Source organism: Ochlerotatus camptorhynchus, unplaced genomic scaffold (assembly GCF_037179485.1).
Source record: "Ochlerotatus camptorhynchus isolate MF236.1 unplaced genomic scaffold, CSIRO-AGI_Acam_v1.1 ptg000070l, whole genome shotgun sequence".
NCBI classification, from domain to species: domain Eukaryota; kingdom Metazoa; phylum Arthropoda; class Insecta; order Diptera; family Culicidae; genus Ochlerotatus; species Ochlerotatus camptorhynchus.
The window spans coordinates 4,470,333-4,490,546 of record NW_027040560.1 but is presented as its reverse complement, the minus strand read 5'-3'; the positions used below and the strand labels follow the sequence as shown (position 1 = coordinate 4,490,546).

At 41.6% G+C, this 20,214-nt stretch overlaps 2 protein-coding genes across 2 annotated transcripts in view; one reads left to right on the top strand and one right to left on the bottom strand.

The window, feature by feature from the left end:
• Window positions 1-20,214, top strand: part of LOC135697445 (zinc finger protein 479-like) — a 322,329-nt gene that overhangs the window by 235,908 nt on the left and 66,207 nt on the right. The gene's annotated exons all lie outside the window — the stretch shown is intronic.
• On the bottom strand, window positions 399-19,913 carry PpD3 (protein phosphatase D3). The gene is made up of 7 exons (XM_065217200.1): window positions 19,494-19,913; window positions 12,462-12,854; window positions 12,265-12,386; window positions 11,934-12,204; window positions 11,428-11,878; window positions 1,356-1,437; window positions 399-931 (listed from the first exon to the last, which is right to left on the bottom strand). Exons 1-7 carry the CDS (start codon window positions 19,633-19,635, stop codon window positions 875-877), a joined length of 1,518 nt encoding a protein of 505 aa, XP_065073272.1. The 5' UTR covers window positions 19,636-19,913; the 3' UTR covers window positions 399-874.

Below are 20,214 nucleotides of genomic sequence, written 5' to 3'. Positions count from 1 at the left end.
ATCCTCGGAAACCCCATCGCCAATCTTTATGATTTTCAAGTTTCGTTCTGCCATCAGCACACTCGTTTTAGCTAAATAGTTTTCTGAGCTGTGAAGAGAAAATGCCTTCCAAGCCGGCGAATTTCCGGGTCCGGTTTCGTAGAAAACGCGGTTTACGTGTTCGCGAATGTTACTTTTATATTTTTTTTTGTTTTTTGGTTTTAGTATAAGTTTCTAGAGTTCTATCGCAAGTAATAGTCAGTGTGGTTTGGTGTGACAGTGTACGTGTGTAACTTCACTACCGAATGCCTAGCAGTAGGTGTATGTGTGTGTACAGTGTGAGTGTGTTGGTCTTACTTAGCTTCGATCACGGTGTTTTGTTCTAAATTTATCTACATTTTTTTTTCTTTTTCCCTAGGTTTGTTTGTCTTAATTATATTTTTTGTAAGCTTTCGGCTGTAACCTAACAGTCTAGAACTAAACAACTGTTCCGTTTTTTTTTCTTCTGTATGTTTGAAAACGTATTTTAAATAAACAGAAACTAAACAAATAAAATTATTTTTCTCGATTCCCCATACATTTTTATTGTTGATTTGCCACGTAAAAAACAAAAAAATTCATCAAACTCAATGCCAGCCATTATTTTGTTAGGACTAATAAAAATAAAAATTAAAAATTTAAAGAGCAATATCTCTACAATTTCAAACAGCTTGTAAAAAACGAAAATGTGTCTCGTAAACAGAACGGTGGTAACGCTTGTGGTAGCGTTTTTTCTTTCACTGGAACAAATATACCTGGCCGGTGCATGCTTCTTCTTCTTCTTATTCATCGACGAATGCCGCGTTCGTTCCGTACTGTTCAGCTTAATTTTGGCAGTTTTCGCTAGTCCAAGGTACTACGCAAGAAGACTTAACGAGCTGGCATACGCCATCGGTTTGACCTTGGGATGCGGCTGCGGAAAAAATAAAACAATTCGATTAAATAGATGTATGGAGGGAGGTTATATGGACCACCTTGTGACGAGACTTTCTACCAGCGATTTTAGCTAACCAGGGCTTGTCTGTATGTATCTTTAAATTTTGCTTAGATGCACACTAGTGATGCCACTTGTGATGTAGCGGACCAAAAGTTTGTTGGAATTTAACTACTAATCAAAATAAAATAATTTTGTACTTTAGAATTATGATTTTAACTATGAATTGCTATGACATCACACAGGAAATGCGCAAAAGATGATCCAGAATGAAGAGTTACGTATGTTTGTCTGTAGTTGTATTGATGCTTTCCGAGAAATAATTGCAATTTACCGCTGAATTTTCTTCAAGAAGCGCGTCACAAAGTGATTGATTGGTAGTGCGTGAGAGAGGAATACTTACAACAGCAGCGTAGGTTTTGTACTGGGGCGTCAAATCGTTTCCTTTCAGGTTGATGAATGCTCCTAAGTTACCCATGGCGTCACTGAAATAGAACGGAATATTTAGTCGAAGTGAAAATCTCAAAATTGTCATATGATAATGGAGGCGGGGAAGGGGGCTGGTCCGCTATGGGTCACAATCCAACAATTACACAAATTTTCACAAACAAATGCAAACAAAGTGAAATTCATGTTTTTGCTGACAGTATTTGTCTCTGTGCATTCCTTGCAAAGTTATAGCTTTATTTTCCCCTATTTTGACTGCATATAGGAAAGCAGGTAGTGAAGGTATGGCTAACGCCAATTCATAAATGAATCAATAGGGTTACGTCGATTGGTTGCGTGTTTTGTCACTTTCTATACAAAAACGAGCCAATCTGGTGATGTTTGAAATGTGGCTTGTGGAATTGAGTAGCAGTTAGGTAGTCCAGTTTGGCTCGTTTTTGTATAGAAAATGGCAAAACACGCAAACATTCAACGTGGCCCTATTCACTCATTTATGAATATGCGCTAACCAAACCTTCCCTACGTTGTAGTACAAAGCCTAAACTTTAAAAAGAGAAGTTGATATTGTGTGTTACGGGACCTCCCTTTGCTCAGCCGGTAAAGCAACAGCAAGACAAAGCAAGACCATGCTGTAGCAACAATCAATACGAAACTAACGATTTTAAATTGTCTCACTACTTGACTAGCCTATTTGTCCCAAGCAAACGGTTAATGTATCCCATTCTAGTCGAAATTCTAATACTACGCAAGTTTGTTTTGATTCGCTATGAAAGTTTGACAGATAAAATGAGGGGTTATTGGTTTTTCCTATGTTTCGAGGGGTGAATCGATTAGCTTGGGACCGAAGAGCGTACCAGAGCTGAGCCAAAAAGTTGAGCACATTATTTCGGGACCTTCTAGTCTTAGAGTTACCTCTATGGCTGTAGGGTGCTGGGTTCGATACCCGATGTTCGGTCTATGAATTTTTCGGGTCAGAAAATTTCTCAGTTTTCCCGAGGGGGGCGACTCTATCTACGATGCAGAAAAGATTGTGTTTTGCTGTGGCTAGCTGCACGCACGATGAGTAGATAGAAGGAAGATTTATGTCGATTTCATCGCGCATCATCTTTTTGAAGGTTAACGGCGCCGGTGGTGTAGTGGTAAGCGTGATTACCTCTCACCCCAGCAGGCCTGGGTTCAATCCCAGTCGGCACCGCCGGGATGTTCTGAGGCATAACATCTCTGATCATGCCTTCCTTCGGATGGGAAGTAAAGCCGAGTTGAGTAGATGGGTCGATAGGTAGGGTCCAGGTGTGGGAGCTGCCTCTCTGGCGTCGGTAGCATTGGTGCTCAGCACGGAAAACAAGATCGACGGAAAACAAACCAAGGAAAAAAAAATCTTTTTGAAGGAAATCTTCAAAATCGTCGTCAATCTTCTTTCTATCTACTCAGTGTGCGCGCAGCTAGCCACAGCAAAACACAATCTTTCCTGCATCGTAGATAGAGTCGTCCCCGAGGGGGGCGACACATCCAGATTATCTCATTTTCAGCGTGAATCTGTTCTATTTTTTATATATTTATTTACCGTACACCATCTGTTTGCATCTGTGTCATCTACTACCATCTACTTGCGCATGCTCGAATCTTCTCGTGATCGAGCTATCACCGAACAAACAACCATAGCAGACGAAGCAGCAAGCTGGAGGTGTTTATTTACATTTCGGTGAGACTGTGATCAAGTGATAATTGTTCAACGTCGTAACACCAGAATTATAGATTTGTGAGTTTTAAGCGGTCCGTTCGGAGATAGAGATGGTGCCACCAAATGATGGTCATTTAGGAAGCTAGAAGTATTGCAGATTTTAAGAATCTATACTTTTAAGAGCAAATGAATTCAGCACTACAAAACTGCTTTGTGGAAGCTAGTGCCCACTGCGAAGCAAAACGTGAATCCTTACCAATCCTTGCCAATGAAAACCATTGCCAGTTTAAGGTTCTACAATGAGAAACGGGATGGTCGTAAATCTCCGGCATCTTTCTAGTCAAAGTCAGTCAGCGGGGGTTATTCCGAGAGTCCAAGTGACTATTGTCACTAATGAAGTGAGAAAAGTTACGTCGTGGTGACGTGACTCTTCATTTGATTTTCACAGAGAGTCACGTCACCACGACGTGATTTTTCTCACTTCACAAGTGACAAAAGTTACTTCGACTTTCGGAATAACCCCCAGAAACTGGTAGGTTGCGGTATTGTGAAAACTATCTCGTTCACGGTTTGACCGGGCTTGTTTACTGCAACATGAATTTCTTCGGTTATTCCTGTAGCGGCAAGTACTTTCAAAAAAATCAAATCAAATCAGATTGACCGCCCACGGTTGCTGCTCTGTTATTACCAGATCAGCTGCAATTAAACAGAGAACCAACAGATGATGTTTGGGACTAACATTCATCCTCAATGTGTAAGAACTGGAGATCTAACATTTAGCAATACCAGCGCCGGCCGTGTCCGAATGCAGGTCAACTAGGGAATGGGAAGGAATGTGTTGACGTGGTACTCGCTGTGAAGGAAACCGAGAAATCCTCTGCGCTTCCACGAGAAATCACTGGGATGTTGGATGTGGTGAAAGGTTGCACGCACACGCAGGGATCGTTTTTTGGTAGAGCGATTATAATACACAAACACACACACACACACACACACAAACACGCGCGCGCGCACTCATCCAATTTCAATTTTTAGATCAGGACCCACACAGTGGTAAGTGATGCGATCGGTGTTAAAGAAGAATTTGTTTTCATTAAAATCTAGTGGGTATAGAATAAGGCAAAGTGAAAAATTGCAAGGAAGGGGACGGGCCTGGGATTGAACTCCCGACCTTCTGTTCAGTAAGCAGAAACGGTAACCACTGAGCTACCGAGCCTCGTCATTGTAGCGGCAAGTACTCTCGGTTGGCATATTTACTTCAAAGATTTACAAGAGTTTTATGCATGAATTTAACCAGAAATGTCTCGTAAAATGCTCTATTGATGGAAAAGCGAAAGTTTTAATCCACAATTCTTCCCATCCGCTTAGGTCTATTACTGTACTGAATCACCAGCCTTCTAGTTTATGAAAGTTTCCTATCGATAACATATGTGTTATATAAACCAACCAGCCTGATTGACAACACCTGTATCTCTATATGGTACATCATTTTTTAAACATATTGGGGAAATGGCTCTAAGTTTGGTTCCATCCCTAAAAATCTGCTACTTATCAATTTTATCTAGATGAAAGCGTCATTGGGACGGTACAAATGGATATTTTTGGTCGCTATTGAAAAATTAGACGATTGCTGAATTTATGTATGGGCCCAAATTTACATTACATCCATTTCCCCTACTATACAAAAGTTTGTATGCTGCTCATAAAATTGATTATTTCCGAGTATTGGTTCGTTATGAAATATGCCAATTTTATTACGGTATATATAATCCTCTCACTTTCCGAGAAACATACTGTTCTAGACCGTGGCATCTCAGAGCTGCAAGCTCACTGATTTCAAGCATATGTAGGCTCGTGTCTACTTAGCAGCAAATGAATTGACACACACACCTACTTTTCATGAAAAAACAATTCCGTACCTACACTCAAAAAATTTATCACATATCTAATGGATGAAAATCATGTGAATTTCACATAACTTTCATGTGACCACATAGCTCAAAATCCCACCACGAAATCACATGCATATTATGAGGCCGATGAAATTCATATGAAAAATCATATAAAATTAACGTGATCGCATAAATGTTATGTGAAATTCAGATGAATTCCATTAATTTTGTTTATGGATGAAAATCATTTGCGTTTCCAATGGAAGCTACATGAAAACTTTTTTCGGTGTATCGCCATCGACTTCTATCTGCTGCAGCATCGAAAAAGTAGATGCCAGCAAACAGTAGGAAACGGTACACCGAAAAAAGTTTTCATATAGTTTCCATTGGGAACGCACATGATATTTTTCCAATAACAAAATTAATGATTTTTATCTGAAATTCACATAACATTCATATGATCACATGAATTCTATGTGATAAATCACATAAATTTCATTGGACACATAAGGTTCATGTGATTTTGTAGTGCGATTCCCAATTATGAGATCACATGAAAGTTATGTGAAATTTTAAAGGATATTTTCCATTGGAAATGTGATTTATTTTTTGAGTGTAGGAAACGGAATCCTGCAAATCTACACTGAACAAGAAAACCATATGTAAATAGAGTTGAAGCTAAACGACATTTTCGATGTGTCGCCCCCCTCGGAAGTAGTATACAATTTATGTCTTTATGCCTAATTCCACGCATTTAAAAAGTGAGAATCCTAATTCTGCGTAAAAAATTTTAAATTGTTAAATATGTGTGTACTTTTACTCAGGGTTACTTCCACTCACTTGCTATAAAAAAATATTATTCGGAATTATGCAATCATTAGATGCAATAATGCTATGTTGTACTTGTAAGTAACAAGAAGAGGGAGTAAGGCATCTGTTTGACTCATAAAACCTGTCAATTTCGCTTTGAGAGCGTCACAATTAGCGATCTTATGATTGGTGAGCGTTCACTCAGAGTGAGCACTCACGAGTCGTAAAATCGCTGATTGTGACGCACTGAAAGCAATATTGATAGATTTTATGTGTCAAACATATACTTCATGAACTCTTCTTGTAACTTACAAGTACTAATTAGCATTATACCAACAATCAATACGAAACTAACGATTTTAAATTGGCTCGCCACTTTAGTAGCCTATTGGTCCCAATCAAACGATTAACGTACCCTATTCTAGTTGAAATTCTATTACTACACTATGTTTGTTTTGATTCGCTATGAAAGTTTGACAGATAACATCAGGGGTGTGTGGATTCATGCAGAACATGCAGGAGGGGTGAGTGAAATAGCTTGGGACTGCTTGGGACCGTTGTTCTGGTACTGAGTGAGCCAAAAATAATAATGATTTTCTTCGGGACCCAGTGGTCTTAGAGTTACCTCTATGATTATACTATATCATGATTTCATAACTCTGAAAAACATTTTTTATAGGAAGTGAGTGGAAGTAACCCTCCTTTTACTATCGGAATCCAGTGGAACATCTAAGGAGATATTACAGGGGCTGTGAGAAATATAGGATACTAGCAAAATTTTGTCCAACTTTGGACTGTTGTAACTTTGTTGAATATTGTTCGATTTTTAATCTTCAAGAAGCATTCGACTGGAAAACTAATCAAGTTTTATGGTGGAGCAATGGAAGTGACCATGGTTACCGGATACCGGAGATATTCCGGGTTTCCTGAAGGCATGTCTAAATTGCTAAATTTGTGATGAGTTTTTCTCAGGGTGTCCGTTACTAATCTGTGTTTTTTGTTCATACGCCAAAAATAGAACCATTTCCAAAGCAAATGACGCACCAACAGCTAAAATCGGTTCAGAATCAACCGAGATATGGCCATTTCCCTGGAATCGGTTTTGAGGGAGGGTTCTGGGTGCGGTCAGTTCTTTCATTCACTCAAAACATGCCATGCGACAGCTCTTTCTTCGTGGTTTTTTACCAATAAGCTTTCTATAGACTTTAAATGGAGCATTGACCACATTGGGCACTTCCGGAGCAGGGGTCAAATTCATTTTTACAAAAATCATGCCGTATGATACCTCTTTCTTCATGGTTTTTCATCAGTAGGATTTTTAAAGACTTTAAATGGAGCATTGACCACATTAGCCACTTTCGGGACCATCGAAGTACCCCCGGGGAACCTGCAGTAGGGTACAATTTCATGTTTACACCAAAACGTGCCATACGACACCTCTTTCTTCATGGTTTTTCATCAGTAGGCTTTCTATAGACTTTGAATGGATTATTGACCACATTGGCCACTTCCGGAACCACTGGAGTACCCCCGGGGGCACCTGTAGTAGGGGAAAATTGCATTTTACACCAAAACATGCCGTGCGACAGCTCTTTCTTCATGGTTTTTCATCAGTAGGCTTTCTATAGACTTTGAATTGATCAATGACCACATTGACCACTTCCGGAAACACCGGCGTATCCCCGAGGGATCCTGTAGTAGGGGACAATTACATTATTACACAAAAACATACCGTGCGACACCTCTTTCTTCATGGTTTTGCATCAGTAGGTTTTCTATAGGCTTTAAATGGATCATTGGTCGCCATTACCACTATCGGAACAACCGGAATGCCCCCAGGAAACCTTAAGTAGGGAACAATTTCATTTTTACACTAAAACATGCCGTGTGACAGCTCGTTCTCCATGGTTTTGCATCAGTAGGATTTCTAAAGATTTTAAATGGATTAATGACCACATTGGGATAAAATCATAAATTTAGCAATTTAGACATGCCCTCAGGAAACCAGGAATATCTCCGGTATCCGGTAACCATCGTCACTTTTATTGCCCCACCATAAAACTTGATTAGTTTTCCAGTCGAATGCTTCTTGAAGATTAATAATCGAACAATATTCAACGAAGTTACAACAGTCCAAAGTTGGACAAAATTTTGCTAGTACCCTATATTTCTCACAACCCCTGTAGCATGGTTCGAATAACCATAGGAAAGATCGGGTAACCAACGCCGGTGGGACCTTGGTCGTATGCTGACAGGGAAGTGGGGACTCCTCTCTCCGCAGAGTGCAGTCTTTGAGCGTCTGTTCACCATGGAGGTGCGGCTCAAAACGGCGTCTGTTCTCCACGATAGGAACGGCTGGTCAACGTCCTGGTGCCAGCGCGGGACTCTAAACAATGGGGGGTGGACAGGCCCTACAAGCCAGCCGTAAAAAAAAAACTAAAGTACAGGAGGCAAGCAATGTAAATACGGACCGGAACAATCGGCATAGACCCAGGCAACGAAAACGGACTAACGATTGGAAACTCGGAACATTGAACTGCAAGTCTCTCAATTTCTTGGGAAGTACTCGCATCCTTTGCGATTTATTGAGGGTGCTGGAAGGGATCGTCGGTACATACGTATAGGGATGGTTATACCAACAATCAATACGAAATTAACGATTTTAAATTGGCTCACTACTTGACTAGCCTATTGGTCCCAAGCAAAACGATTAACGTACCCCATTCTAGTTGAAATTCTATTACTACACAATGTTTGTTTTGATTCGCTATGAAAGATTGACAGATAAAATGAGGGGTTAGTGGATTTTCCTAGGTTTCGAGGGGTGAATCGATTAGCTTGGGACCGAAGAGAGTACCAGAGCTGAGCCAAAAAGTTGAGCATGTTATTTCGGGACCTTCTAGTCTTAGAGTTACCTCTATGGTTATACCAACCGGTGGAAACTAACGATTTTAAACTGGCTCACTACTTGACTAGCCTATGTGGTCCCAAGCAAACGATTAACCACAGACAAACAGACATAACACATTGAATATTTCTCACTGTAAAACATCGTCGCTAAAACATTACCGCCATCTGTTGAGCAGAATGTGGTGGACAGTACGGCGTAATAGATGGCGGTGGTGTGAAAACGTCAAACGCAAGGAAATTGACTATGCGCGCCACAGGTGGCGAAACTACCAGCTACGATACTTTTAAATTGACCGTTAAATGCTTATTCGATTAACAACTTGCGAGTGTTATGTCTGTTTGTCTGTGGATTAACGTACCCCATTCTAGTCAAAATTCTACTACTACACAATGTTTGTTTCGATTCGCTTTGAAAATTTGACAGATAAAGGCCGTTTCTTCAATGTCAGCATAATCAACGTGCACAGCTCTCACTTAGCAAGTGACGATGAGGATAAAGACGCTTTTTACGCGCAGTTGGAACGGGAATACGACAGCTACCCAAGCCATGACGTCAAAATCGCTATCGAAGATCTTAACGCTCAGGTCGGACAGGAGGAGGAATTCAGACCGGTTATAAGAAAGTTCAGCGCTCACCAGCTAACGAACGCCAACGGCCTCAGACTCATCGATTTCACCGCTTCTAAGAACATGGCCATACGTAGTACCTACTTCCAGCATAGCCTCCCATATCGGTACACCTGGAGATCACCGCAGCAGACAGAATTGCAAATCGACAACATTTTGATCCACGGAAGGCACTTCTCGGACATTATCGACGTCAGGACCTTCTTCTTCTTTTTCGCATTTTAAGCTTATTGCATATCGCATATTAGCTTATTGCGTGCTCTCAACTTAGTGTTCTAGATGCACTTCCACAGTTATTAATTGAGAGCTTTCGATGCCTGTACCATTTTTGCATTGATATGATTGTGTGGCAAGTCCAATCATACTTCTATGCCCAGGGAAGTCGAGAAATTTTCCAACCCGAAAAATTCCTAGACTGAACCGGGAATCGAACCCAACCACCTCCAGCATGGTCTTGCTTTGTAGCTGCGCCTTTACTGACTGAGCTAAGGGAGGCCGACGTCAGGAACTATCGCGGTGCAAACATCGATTCAGACCACTACCTTCTAATGGTTAAGGTGCGCCAAAAACTTTCCGTTGCCAACAACATTCGGTACCGACGCCCGCCACGGTACAATATGGAGCTACCCGAAGTCGCAACTGATGACGCGCAAAGCCTCGACGCAGCGTATGAAGTATGCCGGATGAAGGAAAGCTCACCGAACGTGGGTTTGTGGAGCGGAATCGACGAAACGATTGATTCTACGAGGAGTGTCAGACGGTTTTGGACGAGAAGAACGCAGCGCGGGCGAAGATGCTGCAGCAAGGAACCCGTCAAAATGTGGAGCGATACAAACAGAAGCGAAGACAGCAAAACCATCTTTTCCGGGATAAGAAGCACCGCTTGGAAGCGCTGGAGTGCGAAGAAACGCGCAAGTTCTACGAGAAACTCAACGCATCTCGCGAAGGCTTTGTGCGCGAGCCGAAATGTGTCGGTATAAGGAAGGGGGTATCTTGACGGACGAACGTGAGGTGATTGAAAGGTGGAAGCAGACCTACGATGAACATCTGAATGGTGCAGAGGCAGAGGACCAAGGCAGCAGGAGGAATGGCTTCGTCGGTACAGCGGATGAGGGGGACATGCCAGCTTCCACGACAGTTGGCCACTTGTCTGCACCGACTGATTATATAATACCATGGGTATTAGACTGATGCAAAATTTAAAATTTCCGCTCCACAGTGCTCAAACGGTTCCCAATTGTGTCCGGATTAGTCTCCCAAAATTTGAACTTATTTAGTAAGAAACTGACGTGGCACTGACCATGTGAAGTTTATATAGAAATTACTATTGGAAAACCAAAATTTTGATTCATATCTATCTCAAAATTCACCAGTTCACTCTGCTTAAAAAAATGATAGCTGCGCTTGATGGAAATTTCCTCAGTTACATGTTTGACCAGGCCAATTTTCGATTAAATGTAAGGAATATAAGTTATTAATGATTTCAGTCACTGATGACTTATGATTATGTTCAATCAACTGTTCAGCAGGCAACATTGGTGTTTCTAGGGCGTAGAATATGTCAAAAAAATCATGGCTACTATGTCTCACTGCAGAATATAGTGTTGCCCACAATACAGCTGCTTAATCATGCCCTATGATTATCAATCTCTTAATCAATTAATAAATATTTAGTTTGACGCTTGGCTGAAAAACGATCTTCTGCAAAGTTGTAGCTGAAACTATTTCCCATAAGAATATCGATAGAACTGTTAACAGTGCAATATGGAAAAAGGCTAGAAGACAGTAATTTCCATATAAACTTCAAATGGTTTTTGCTAAGTCAGTTTCTTACCAAATGAGTTTAAATTTTGGGAGGTTAATCAGGACCCTATTTGGAACCGTTTGAGCACTGAGGAGTAAACATTTCAAATTTTGGTATGGTTGCATGGTAATTTTGAGTTTCGATTTTTCATTTTTTTTTTATAATTCTGCATCTTGAATATTTTACTTTAAGAGTCATTCACATTACATCCGGATTGGAATAGGGACAAACATTCAATTGTAAGCGTCAATCTTTAAAAACAATTCACCCCACTGTGTCCACAGTCCTATCACCCGATACTCACCAATAGTTGGGTGCCGAGAACACCGTGATGCATTTGCCATCGTGAGCCACCTCGTATCCGTCGTCCTTGACCTCGTGACTTCGAACGACGTAATCCAATTTGTTATGCGCTAGGAAGGCTTTCGTCACGTCCGGCCCGAACTGGATTCCGACGCCACGTTTGGATGGGGCCCGCCCATTCTGTGGCTGCGGATCGGACCACAACAACTCACACATCAGTCCCTCCTCCGGTGGTTGCCTGTTCCGATCGATCGCCCGGATATCGTCCAGCGATACTCCGTCCTTCGAGAACAGACCACCATGCATGACCAGCACCTTCTGGTTGATGCAGTGACACAGCGGAAGCCAGTTGTACACGATCGTGAACATCTCCGACATGGTTTGCGAGTACTTGGCCACCACCTCGCCGGTGAAGCCGTACATTTGGTTCATATTTACACTCTCGTGGTTGCCTGAAGAGTTCAAACGTTAGATGAACAAATTACACAAAGTCGCCGGAACACAAACCTCTCGACAGGAAGAAATGGTTCGGATACAGTAGCTTGAATCCAAACAACGTGAATATGCACTCCACCGAGAACGAACCCCGATCTACGAAGTCCCCGTTGAACAGATATGGATTGGTTTCCGAAGGCAGTCCGTTGATTTCGAAAATATTGAGCAAATCGTAAAACTGACCGTGGATGTCGCCACACACGGTGAACTTGCACTCATCCGGCACGGTGATGTCTACCAGCGGGGGTTGCTTTTTGAACAGAGCTTCCACGTCGCACAGAATCTGCAGGAATATCGTTTCAATCAAATAGCTTCTTTTTTTTTTTAATATTGAAAGACTCACCCTATAAGCAAAGTTTTTATGAAGCTTTTTCTCGTTCTTGTACCACTCCATTAGGTGCTTCATGAACTCTAGCGTCACTATGCCGTCTTCTAGCTTTGGTCCTTCGTAGTCCGCCTCAATTGCTGCACAAAACAAAAAAAAAATGCATGTCATTAGCCGACACAACCTCGTTTTTGAACACGGCACTCAATACTCACTTGCCGACTCCAGATCCCGGCACATCTCGAGCAGGCTCTTTTCCTGCTTGTCGACGGCAATCGCCCGTTCGAAGGCCATCTTCTTTACGATCTTGTTGCACTCAGTGTACTTCATCTGGGCGTCCTTGTCGCTGGGGCACCGCTTCGCCACAAACTCCAGATCTTGCAGGGCCAGTTTGAACTTGCCGAGGGCCATGTGCGCTCCCGCCCTCCGGTAGTAGCCCTTCAGGTAGGCCGGGTTGCACTTGATCGCCTGGACGGCATCGTTCAGCGCATATCCGAATGCTTCCTGTCGCAGGTAGGCGAAGCTACGGTTCGCATAGTAGATGGCATTGTTGCCGTCCAGCTCGATCGCTTCTGAGTACAGGTTGATGGCTTTTTCGTTGTCCTTATCTGGGGGTGAAGGAACAAGGTTATGGTTTTAGGCGACTTTGTGTTAATAACATTGCGTAAGATAATTTCATGGTATTCTCTATATTTCCTTTAAATTGATTTTTTCCCATAGGTACACAAGTTATCAACTCAATTTTTTTCCTTGATTTGTTTTCCGTCGATCTTGTTTTCCGTACTGAGTGAGTACCAATGCTACCGACGGCAGGGAGACAGCTCCCACACCCGGACCCTACCTATCGACCGATCAACTCGACGACCGGAGACCAACGGCTTTACTTTCCTTCCGAAGGAAGGCGTGATCAGAGATTTTATGCCTCAGAAAACCCCGACGGTGCTGACTGGGATTGAACCCAGGCCTTTCGGAGTGAGAGGCAATCACGCTTACACTGCCGCCAACCATAGAGAGTGCGGTGCACAGGAAAGCGGATAAAACCAGCATGTCGAGTTGTTCTGGCTGGAACGTTGCTCGACAAGTACCGGACTGTCTACGTTGTCATTCAGAATGTCAAATATGAAAAGCCGCTGCAACAAGATCTTCCTACTAATATGGACCAACAGGTCTGTGCCATAAAAAGGAGAAAGATCTTCCTATTAGCCAAGGTCGGTACCGTGAAGGCACCATATTTGAAGAGGTTCCTGAATCGACGTACTCAATAATGATCGACTTTTTTCAATCTGAATTTTGGTTTTCCAAAGTTTTAAAAAATATCTTAGGTATATCAACATCGAGATGCGATCAAAAATAGACTAGTGTGTTATCATTAGGAACGGTGCGAAATATGGTGCGAGCACGGTAGCTGTTCCTGGTTCACGTTCAAAAACACCAACCACTGCACTTAGCTAATTAAAATGCGTCTTAGCACACGGACGCCTGATATTAAAAGAGGCCGATTATGGGCAATGGCCGTTCTTTCTCCCAATTTTCCTTCATCCCGTCATCCTAGTTTTGTATGGTTGTTTGTAGTTCTATGGTGGACATAACGTACACAGCAAAAAAAGTTGTTGAATATTACATCGAAACTGCTGCAACCAGGTCAATCCATCGGTTGTGTAATATCACATTATACGATGTACATCGATTTTGCGAACAAAATTACATCCATTGATGTAATATTGTATCTGCTTTTTGCTATTACATCATTATTTCATACATCAGCTTGAATTACGTTGATCGATATTACATTTTTTTTTGCTGTGTAACGGCATAACATTTTCACAGCGGTACAGAGCCCTATCACTTCTGTGGTATGCTGCTGCTCTTGCACAAGAAACTTGAAGGTTCTGAATATACCTATAACACAAATGACAAAAACCTATGAACTTGAGACCAAACGGTTACAACTCGTAGGATAATAGTTGGACAGGATCATTCCACGGAAGCAACCGAAGCGCAAATCGATCCGGTTAATCTGAATGGCAGTAATTCAAGTATGCTGCGTACCGCTTGGAGGCGAACCAGCCCAAGGCTGAAAGCCTCCCTAATAAAGATAAATAATAATAATAAATATGCTGCGTACCAACGCGCAGTAGAGAGTATTTAAGCAGTAAATGTCTCCGAACTGTTGTGTGTTTCGCTTGATGAATCCAAGCACTGCATACGCCTTGACGATCGTTGCTGTTACGGTAAAATTCAGCTTACTGACAAGTAGCAACCCGAGGTCCTTCACAGTGCTGACTCTGGCGTTGCTGGTTGATGACATTCTATAATCAAACTTGATAACATTTCTTGTCCGATAATATGTGATGAAATTACATTTTTGGACGTTTCCTTCCAATCTGTGTAGCATGGACCGCCTCTTTACCAAATTCAGTCTCTTTACAATACACCTATCTTCGGAGCTGGGAACTATTGAAACAGAAGATTTTCCGCACATTCTGCGACGCCGTCTTCCTACGTCGCAGAGCAGAAAGCTTCCCACGCCGTAAAAAAAAATTGCATCCGAACATCAGTCCCCGCAACACACCAAATTCATTAGTCGGACGAACGAGAACCAGCACGATCCGGGTGAGACGGAGGCCAAATAAGGCGGTAAGAATTACGATTAATTAAAAATGTGATATCACTCATGCATTGTCTCACCCAACAGCATCAGCTCGCACACGCCGCGAATTCAGAGAGCCATAAGAGCCTTCGACACAGGAGTAAGTTACGCGTTGCATTCCTCGGTGCCACAGTGAGTCTAATGAAGCACCGCTTCAGAACTTTTGTTTTTTTACAGCCTCAAATTAATCGGTGGATCACAGACGGCGTGGATCAGTCAATCGCCAGGCCAGGGTAAGGTGTCCGGATCGGTGGAACGACAGATCAAACCGTGAGGTGGCGGTCCGGTTGGAATTTTGAAGTCGCATGGCTCTACAATCAGGCCACTGTCCGGCTTCCTCGAAGCAGTGACGGTTCGATAGCGTGGCTCGATCGTCTCCGGAGTAATCGCAAATGGTGGAAGCATCCACAATATGCGGGCCGAACGAATGTTCGGGTGCAGAGGCTAAGCAGCAAACGACGTCCGCGGCGGCGCCACGGAAGTCGAATGTACGAGAAGATGGTGAGTATTTGAGAGTATATGAGAAAGGGTGGAAAGAGAGAGGAAAGAAGAAGCTAGTGAGATATCATCCGCTATTCATCGATAATCTTAAATGAGTCAGAATTATCCAACCGTTTTCTCATTTAATGTTTAGTGTGTATCACGGTTTTAATGCCTGTGACCAGCGAATCCAAATACATAAAGCAACCAACGATACAGACAAAACGGTTGCTACGACTACCATGACAAACTCGCTCTGTAACAAAGCTCGATCCGAGTGGTAGAAGGATAATGATATATTGCTTGCCTGCTTTGTTGCAATATACACGGATGAGGACATAGCTTGATATGAATCGGGAAAAGACATAACAAAAAAATTCCCATTAACACACGTGTATCATCTTCGGCTTTACTTCGTGAAGCAGCTTGCCAACAATTTGCTCGTTTCCTTCTACCGCCCCGAATGAATTGGGTCGCACGAGCTGCTTGTCATGAAAAAGAACGGTGAAGATTATATCATTATTGTTTTCCACTTCTGACATAGCGTTATTATTCGGTTCGTTGATCGCTTGTTATTTTGTCATTTGGAGATATTTTTGATTCCTTGCCTGTGACTTTATTTTTATCGCACCTCGGACCACTCATAGGCAGCTGCTTTTTGATATTTGAGCGGAAATAACATTAACCCACCCAAATTCTACATTCCCCCAACCATCTACAGCAGAAGTACACTCCAAAGCTCTTCGTATAAAGCTCCCAACCAACGAATTTCTTTCATAGGATCTAGACCTCCATTCCTCACCGAATATTTCTGAAATCCAGCCTTCAGTCGAAATTCGTTTGCCTTCGCAACCACTTCCGCCTTTGAGTTGAAAGTTCCAACTTGGACCTCCTAACGGTGACATTATCATCGTCCTCATCTTTTAGTTTTCCATTGTCTTGCACCCTTACGACCACTAATTGGCGTTGACGGCGACTCTGTAGCTCTTTACTCCTATGAGAAAATCCATAAGCAAACGTCAGACTGTGCGTGAAACATGGCGGACGTTGTACTATCCTTTCACTCCACCGAAAATTCCCATAAGAAACTGTCTATATTTGGCGGAAGAGCAAATTTTTCGACGGTGCCGTCAACGCCAATGTGATGTAAACAGGGGAGGCAATGTGAATGTATCTCCATATCCCAGTACACGGTAAGAAAAAAGTACCCAACGGTCAGTTCACTTTTACCTACTTTTGACTAGTTTTTCTCCTTTTCTCCTTCTAATGTTGTCAACAACGGAGGAGCAAAACCACCCAACAGGGGTAGTAAAGTGTGGGAACTCAACGTTGAGTATAATCATGTTTACCTACTTTTGGGTACAACTAACTTACTTTTGGGTAGAAAGCTGATGGAAAATTCCATACGAATTGCACACTAGTAAATGAAAACTACTTTGGCCCGCTTTATCTACTTTTGGGTTCCTGCACTATAGTGTCGAGATGAGTGAAAAGAACTTAATTTTGGGTACTTTTTTCTTACCGTGTAGGAGAATGAAAGAGACGACAAAATCACAATGTTTAAATCGCATTGTTCCGCGCCGAGACGCTCCTTCGCGGCGTCCTCAAATACCGTAATCTGTCATGAGATAGTTAGAGATGTGACCCGATATTATAGAGATGTGATCGATAAAAAAACGATATTATTAATTTTGGAGATAATATCGGATAAAGTAGATTTATTCAGAATTGAAATCAATTCACCAAAATAAAGATTGTATTTTCATAAAACTTGAATAAATCTGGGAGTTTCGTCCACCTCGCAGGAGAATTTGTACGATGAAATATATGGTATTGTTGAGGTGATCATTGTGCGTTGGCCGGTTCGACCAAAACTTTCATACCTGCTGAGGTCGTTTGCAACAATTTCTATTGATCGTTATCCTTAGAATTCCTTTAGAATGTTTCTTAGAATTGTTTCCCAAAATTCCTTGAAACTCTCCTAAAAATGTACTGTCTCTCCTGAATTTTATTAGAGCTCTCGTTAGAGTTTGATCATAATAGATTGCTGCATAGTAGCCATTTAATGTATCATCAGAATTGGATATATATTTTCTCCAGAATTAATCACAAATTCTCATCAGAAGACCATTAACTTCTCCTTAAAATTTGCCTGGAATTCTAATCACGATCAAAATTTTCTTCAGAATATTGAAATGTCCAAGTATTGGACTCCAAGATCTATCCAAAGTATGTTGAAAATGTTCTAAAATGCTCAAATCTTTAAGATTTAAGTATTCCGTACTCCAATCTCAAAATTCAATCTCTCACTTTTCACAATTCAATCTTATGAACCATTCAGTTCGATTGCTTTCGGTAGGTGGAATTCAAGACATTTTTATTATGTAACCTTGGAAGCGTCCATAACCATATGGATAGGTTAAACAGCGGGAGGGTAGTGTTCAAGGTTCATACACCCAACCGAGAAATGTAAAATACTGTCTGTAATGTGGTCGTCGGAAAGTTTTTTTTTTTAAATAATTGTCTGCCATCATAACCTAAATTTCCGAACAAACTTTGTTTTTCCAAATGAACTGCGGCTAGAAAAAGGTTTATGAAGGTTTTATACGACCCGCAAAGGGTTCGATAACATTCCGTTAAGTCGGTCAGATGCAATATTTTTGTTCGAACAGCATAGGATCAATCTTGAGCATCTCTCCTGATAAGCAATCATCCTCTGGAGCCTTGTTGGATTTTACACACTTTAGTATTGCAAAAAATATCTGCTTGAAAAACGATTGGCCATCTTCATATTGTCACTGACATTTTGGTTCCAGGGCCGAAGATTCCTGCATCAGTTTGTGTTCCATTTTTTTGCCGGCCATGAAGAATATGCTTGAGTTTTGGCAATAAATAGGACCTCATGCCTTGTAGCCTCGTAGGGAATGTCTCACGTTTCATTTGGTCTCCGATCATACTCGTCACCACAACACATCACCTGGCATGACATTTCTAGACCTTTTAAGCTTCAGAGCGCTTCTGTCCGCTTCTAAGCAAAGACAGCAGATTGAGAATTGTATCTAACGCTTTCGATGAAGTGCTGCTCATCGCCCTCTCAATAGCCATGCAGGATGCTTTTAAGTTTTGCCAACTTTATTTCTGTAGTGGTCTCATTCGAAGGGCACGCTATGTCCATCATAAACATTATTGGATTGATAAACTATGTCCCTTAGAAACTGGTTTGAAGCTTAGTATCTAGAATTACTCCTAGGTACTTGATCTATCCACTAAATTCAATTCGTTCTCCTGCACATCTTGAACTTTAAGGTTGGCATTTATCTTTTTTTAAGAAAGGGACAACTGCGACTTTTGACGGGTCAATGCTTAGATCCTTCTTCAAGCACTAAGATTTAATAAATATTAGGGTCTGGGTCTGTTGCATCTCAGTTCGTGGACACTAACCTTTAAAAAGCTAATATTTTTAATTATATTTTTTGAAACACAAAAGAAAAGCTCTAGAATTCAATCAATTTTCACTGGACTAATCAGCTCGTTTGCACTTATAAAAAAAAGTGTGATAAAAGTTCGTGTGTCTGTCTAACCGTCTTGGTGTCTTCGGTGCACTTAATACACTTAATAAGACAATCTGACGAAAACGTGCACTTTCATCACACTTTTGGGTTCAGTTTTTATTGCAATCAATGATATCTAGGTGAATACATTAAGACGGTCCTAAACATCTCAAATTAGTCAAGTAGTCTTGTAATGAACTTAAAATAAGTCTGAGCAATTTCCAGAAAGAAACCGTCTGCTGTGTCCTTGAATACAAAACAACATTCTTCGAATTAATAAAATTCCCGCTTTGGAGGTAAGGCTTTATAAAATACTATCCTTTGCAGAAAACATTACCGGTGACATCAATAGAATAATAGTTTAAGCTTTAAAACTCTAATCAACCCTTCATTTGAATTCCAAATCTATTCCACCTTTCCAGGACCAAGGCTATCACTTCCCACTCACCTTCTAGGTTAGGATACTCCTGTGCTCCTTCTTCCAAATGACTCAATACACCCACACTTGCGAAATTGTTAGGAAAAGAAGACCCATGCCACCCCCTTCCCACACGACTTCTACTCACTTTTAAAGTACTCATTGGCCTGGTTCTTCAATTCCTCGGCCCGGGCTTTATCGGCTTCCACGTTCCTGGTGTCATTCGTGGTCGTCTCCTCGGCGGTCTGGTTCACGGTTGCACCATCATCCGGCGTTGCGGTTGTAGACATTTTCCTCCTCTCTAGCTAGATATACCACACACACGGAGGGGGGGCACCAAGTTGGTACGACTTTTTTTTTTCTTTACTGCACTTTTCAGCGTTCTCCGGATCAAACTAACCCGGATTCGTTTTCGTTGACCAGTTTCACCTAGTTTGCAACTAAATCAAACTAATCGAACGCAGTTGGAGTGTATTTTCAACACAGAAATAAACTTTACAAAAATTGAGAAAAAATTGCTGCACTTCGCTGTAATCGCCGAATGTGATTTTGGACCAGAAGAACCGCACAGCCAGCAAAAGACAGAACGGGAGAGAACTGTCAAACTGCTCGCTCAACTCTCAGGAAAAAAAACTTCTCGTCTGCCCTGCGGTTTGCCGAACGTGCGAAACAAAGAAGTTGGGAAATGGGACTATTCACAAATTACTTAACGTAACGGGAGAATCTCGATGAACATTTCAAATGGTCCTATCTGCTTTGATCGATTCTCTTCATCGACTTTCTCTTTCGTTAATAACTCAGCTGAAAAACCTTTCCCTGTTGTATTTGATGTTTTGGACGCTAGATAAGAACCTCCTTTATCAAACTAT

Excerpts from the sequence above, each read along its gene's own strand:
- PpD3 (XM_065217200.1), bottom strand. The coding sequence starts at position 19,635 with ATGTCTACAACCGCAACGCCGGATGATGGTGCAACCGTGAACCAGACC. Across the intron at positions 12,855-19,493 it reads GGCCAATGAGTACTTTAAAA|ATAAGGACAACGAAAAAGCC; the intron begins GTGAGTAGAAGT and ends CTTCACCCCCAG. Across the intron at positions 11,879-11,933 it reads CCATTTCTTCCTGTCGAGAG|GCAACCACGAGAGTGTAAAT; the intron begins GTTTGTGTTCCG and ends TGAACTCTTCAG.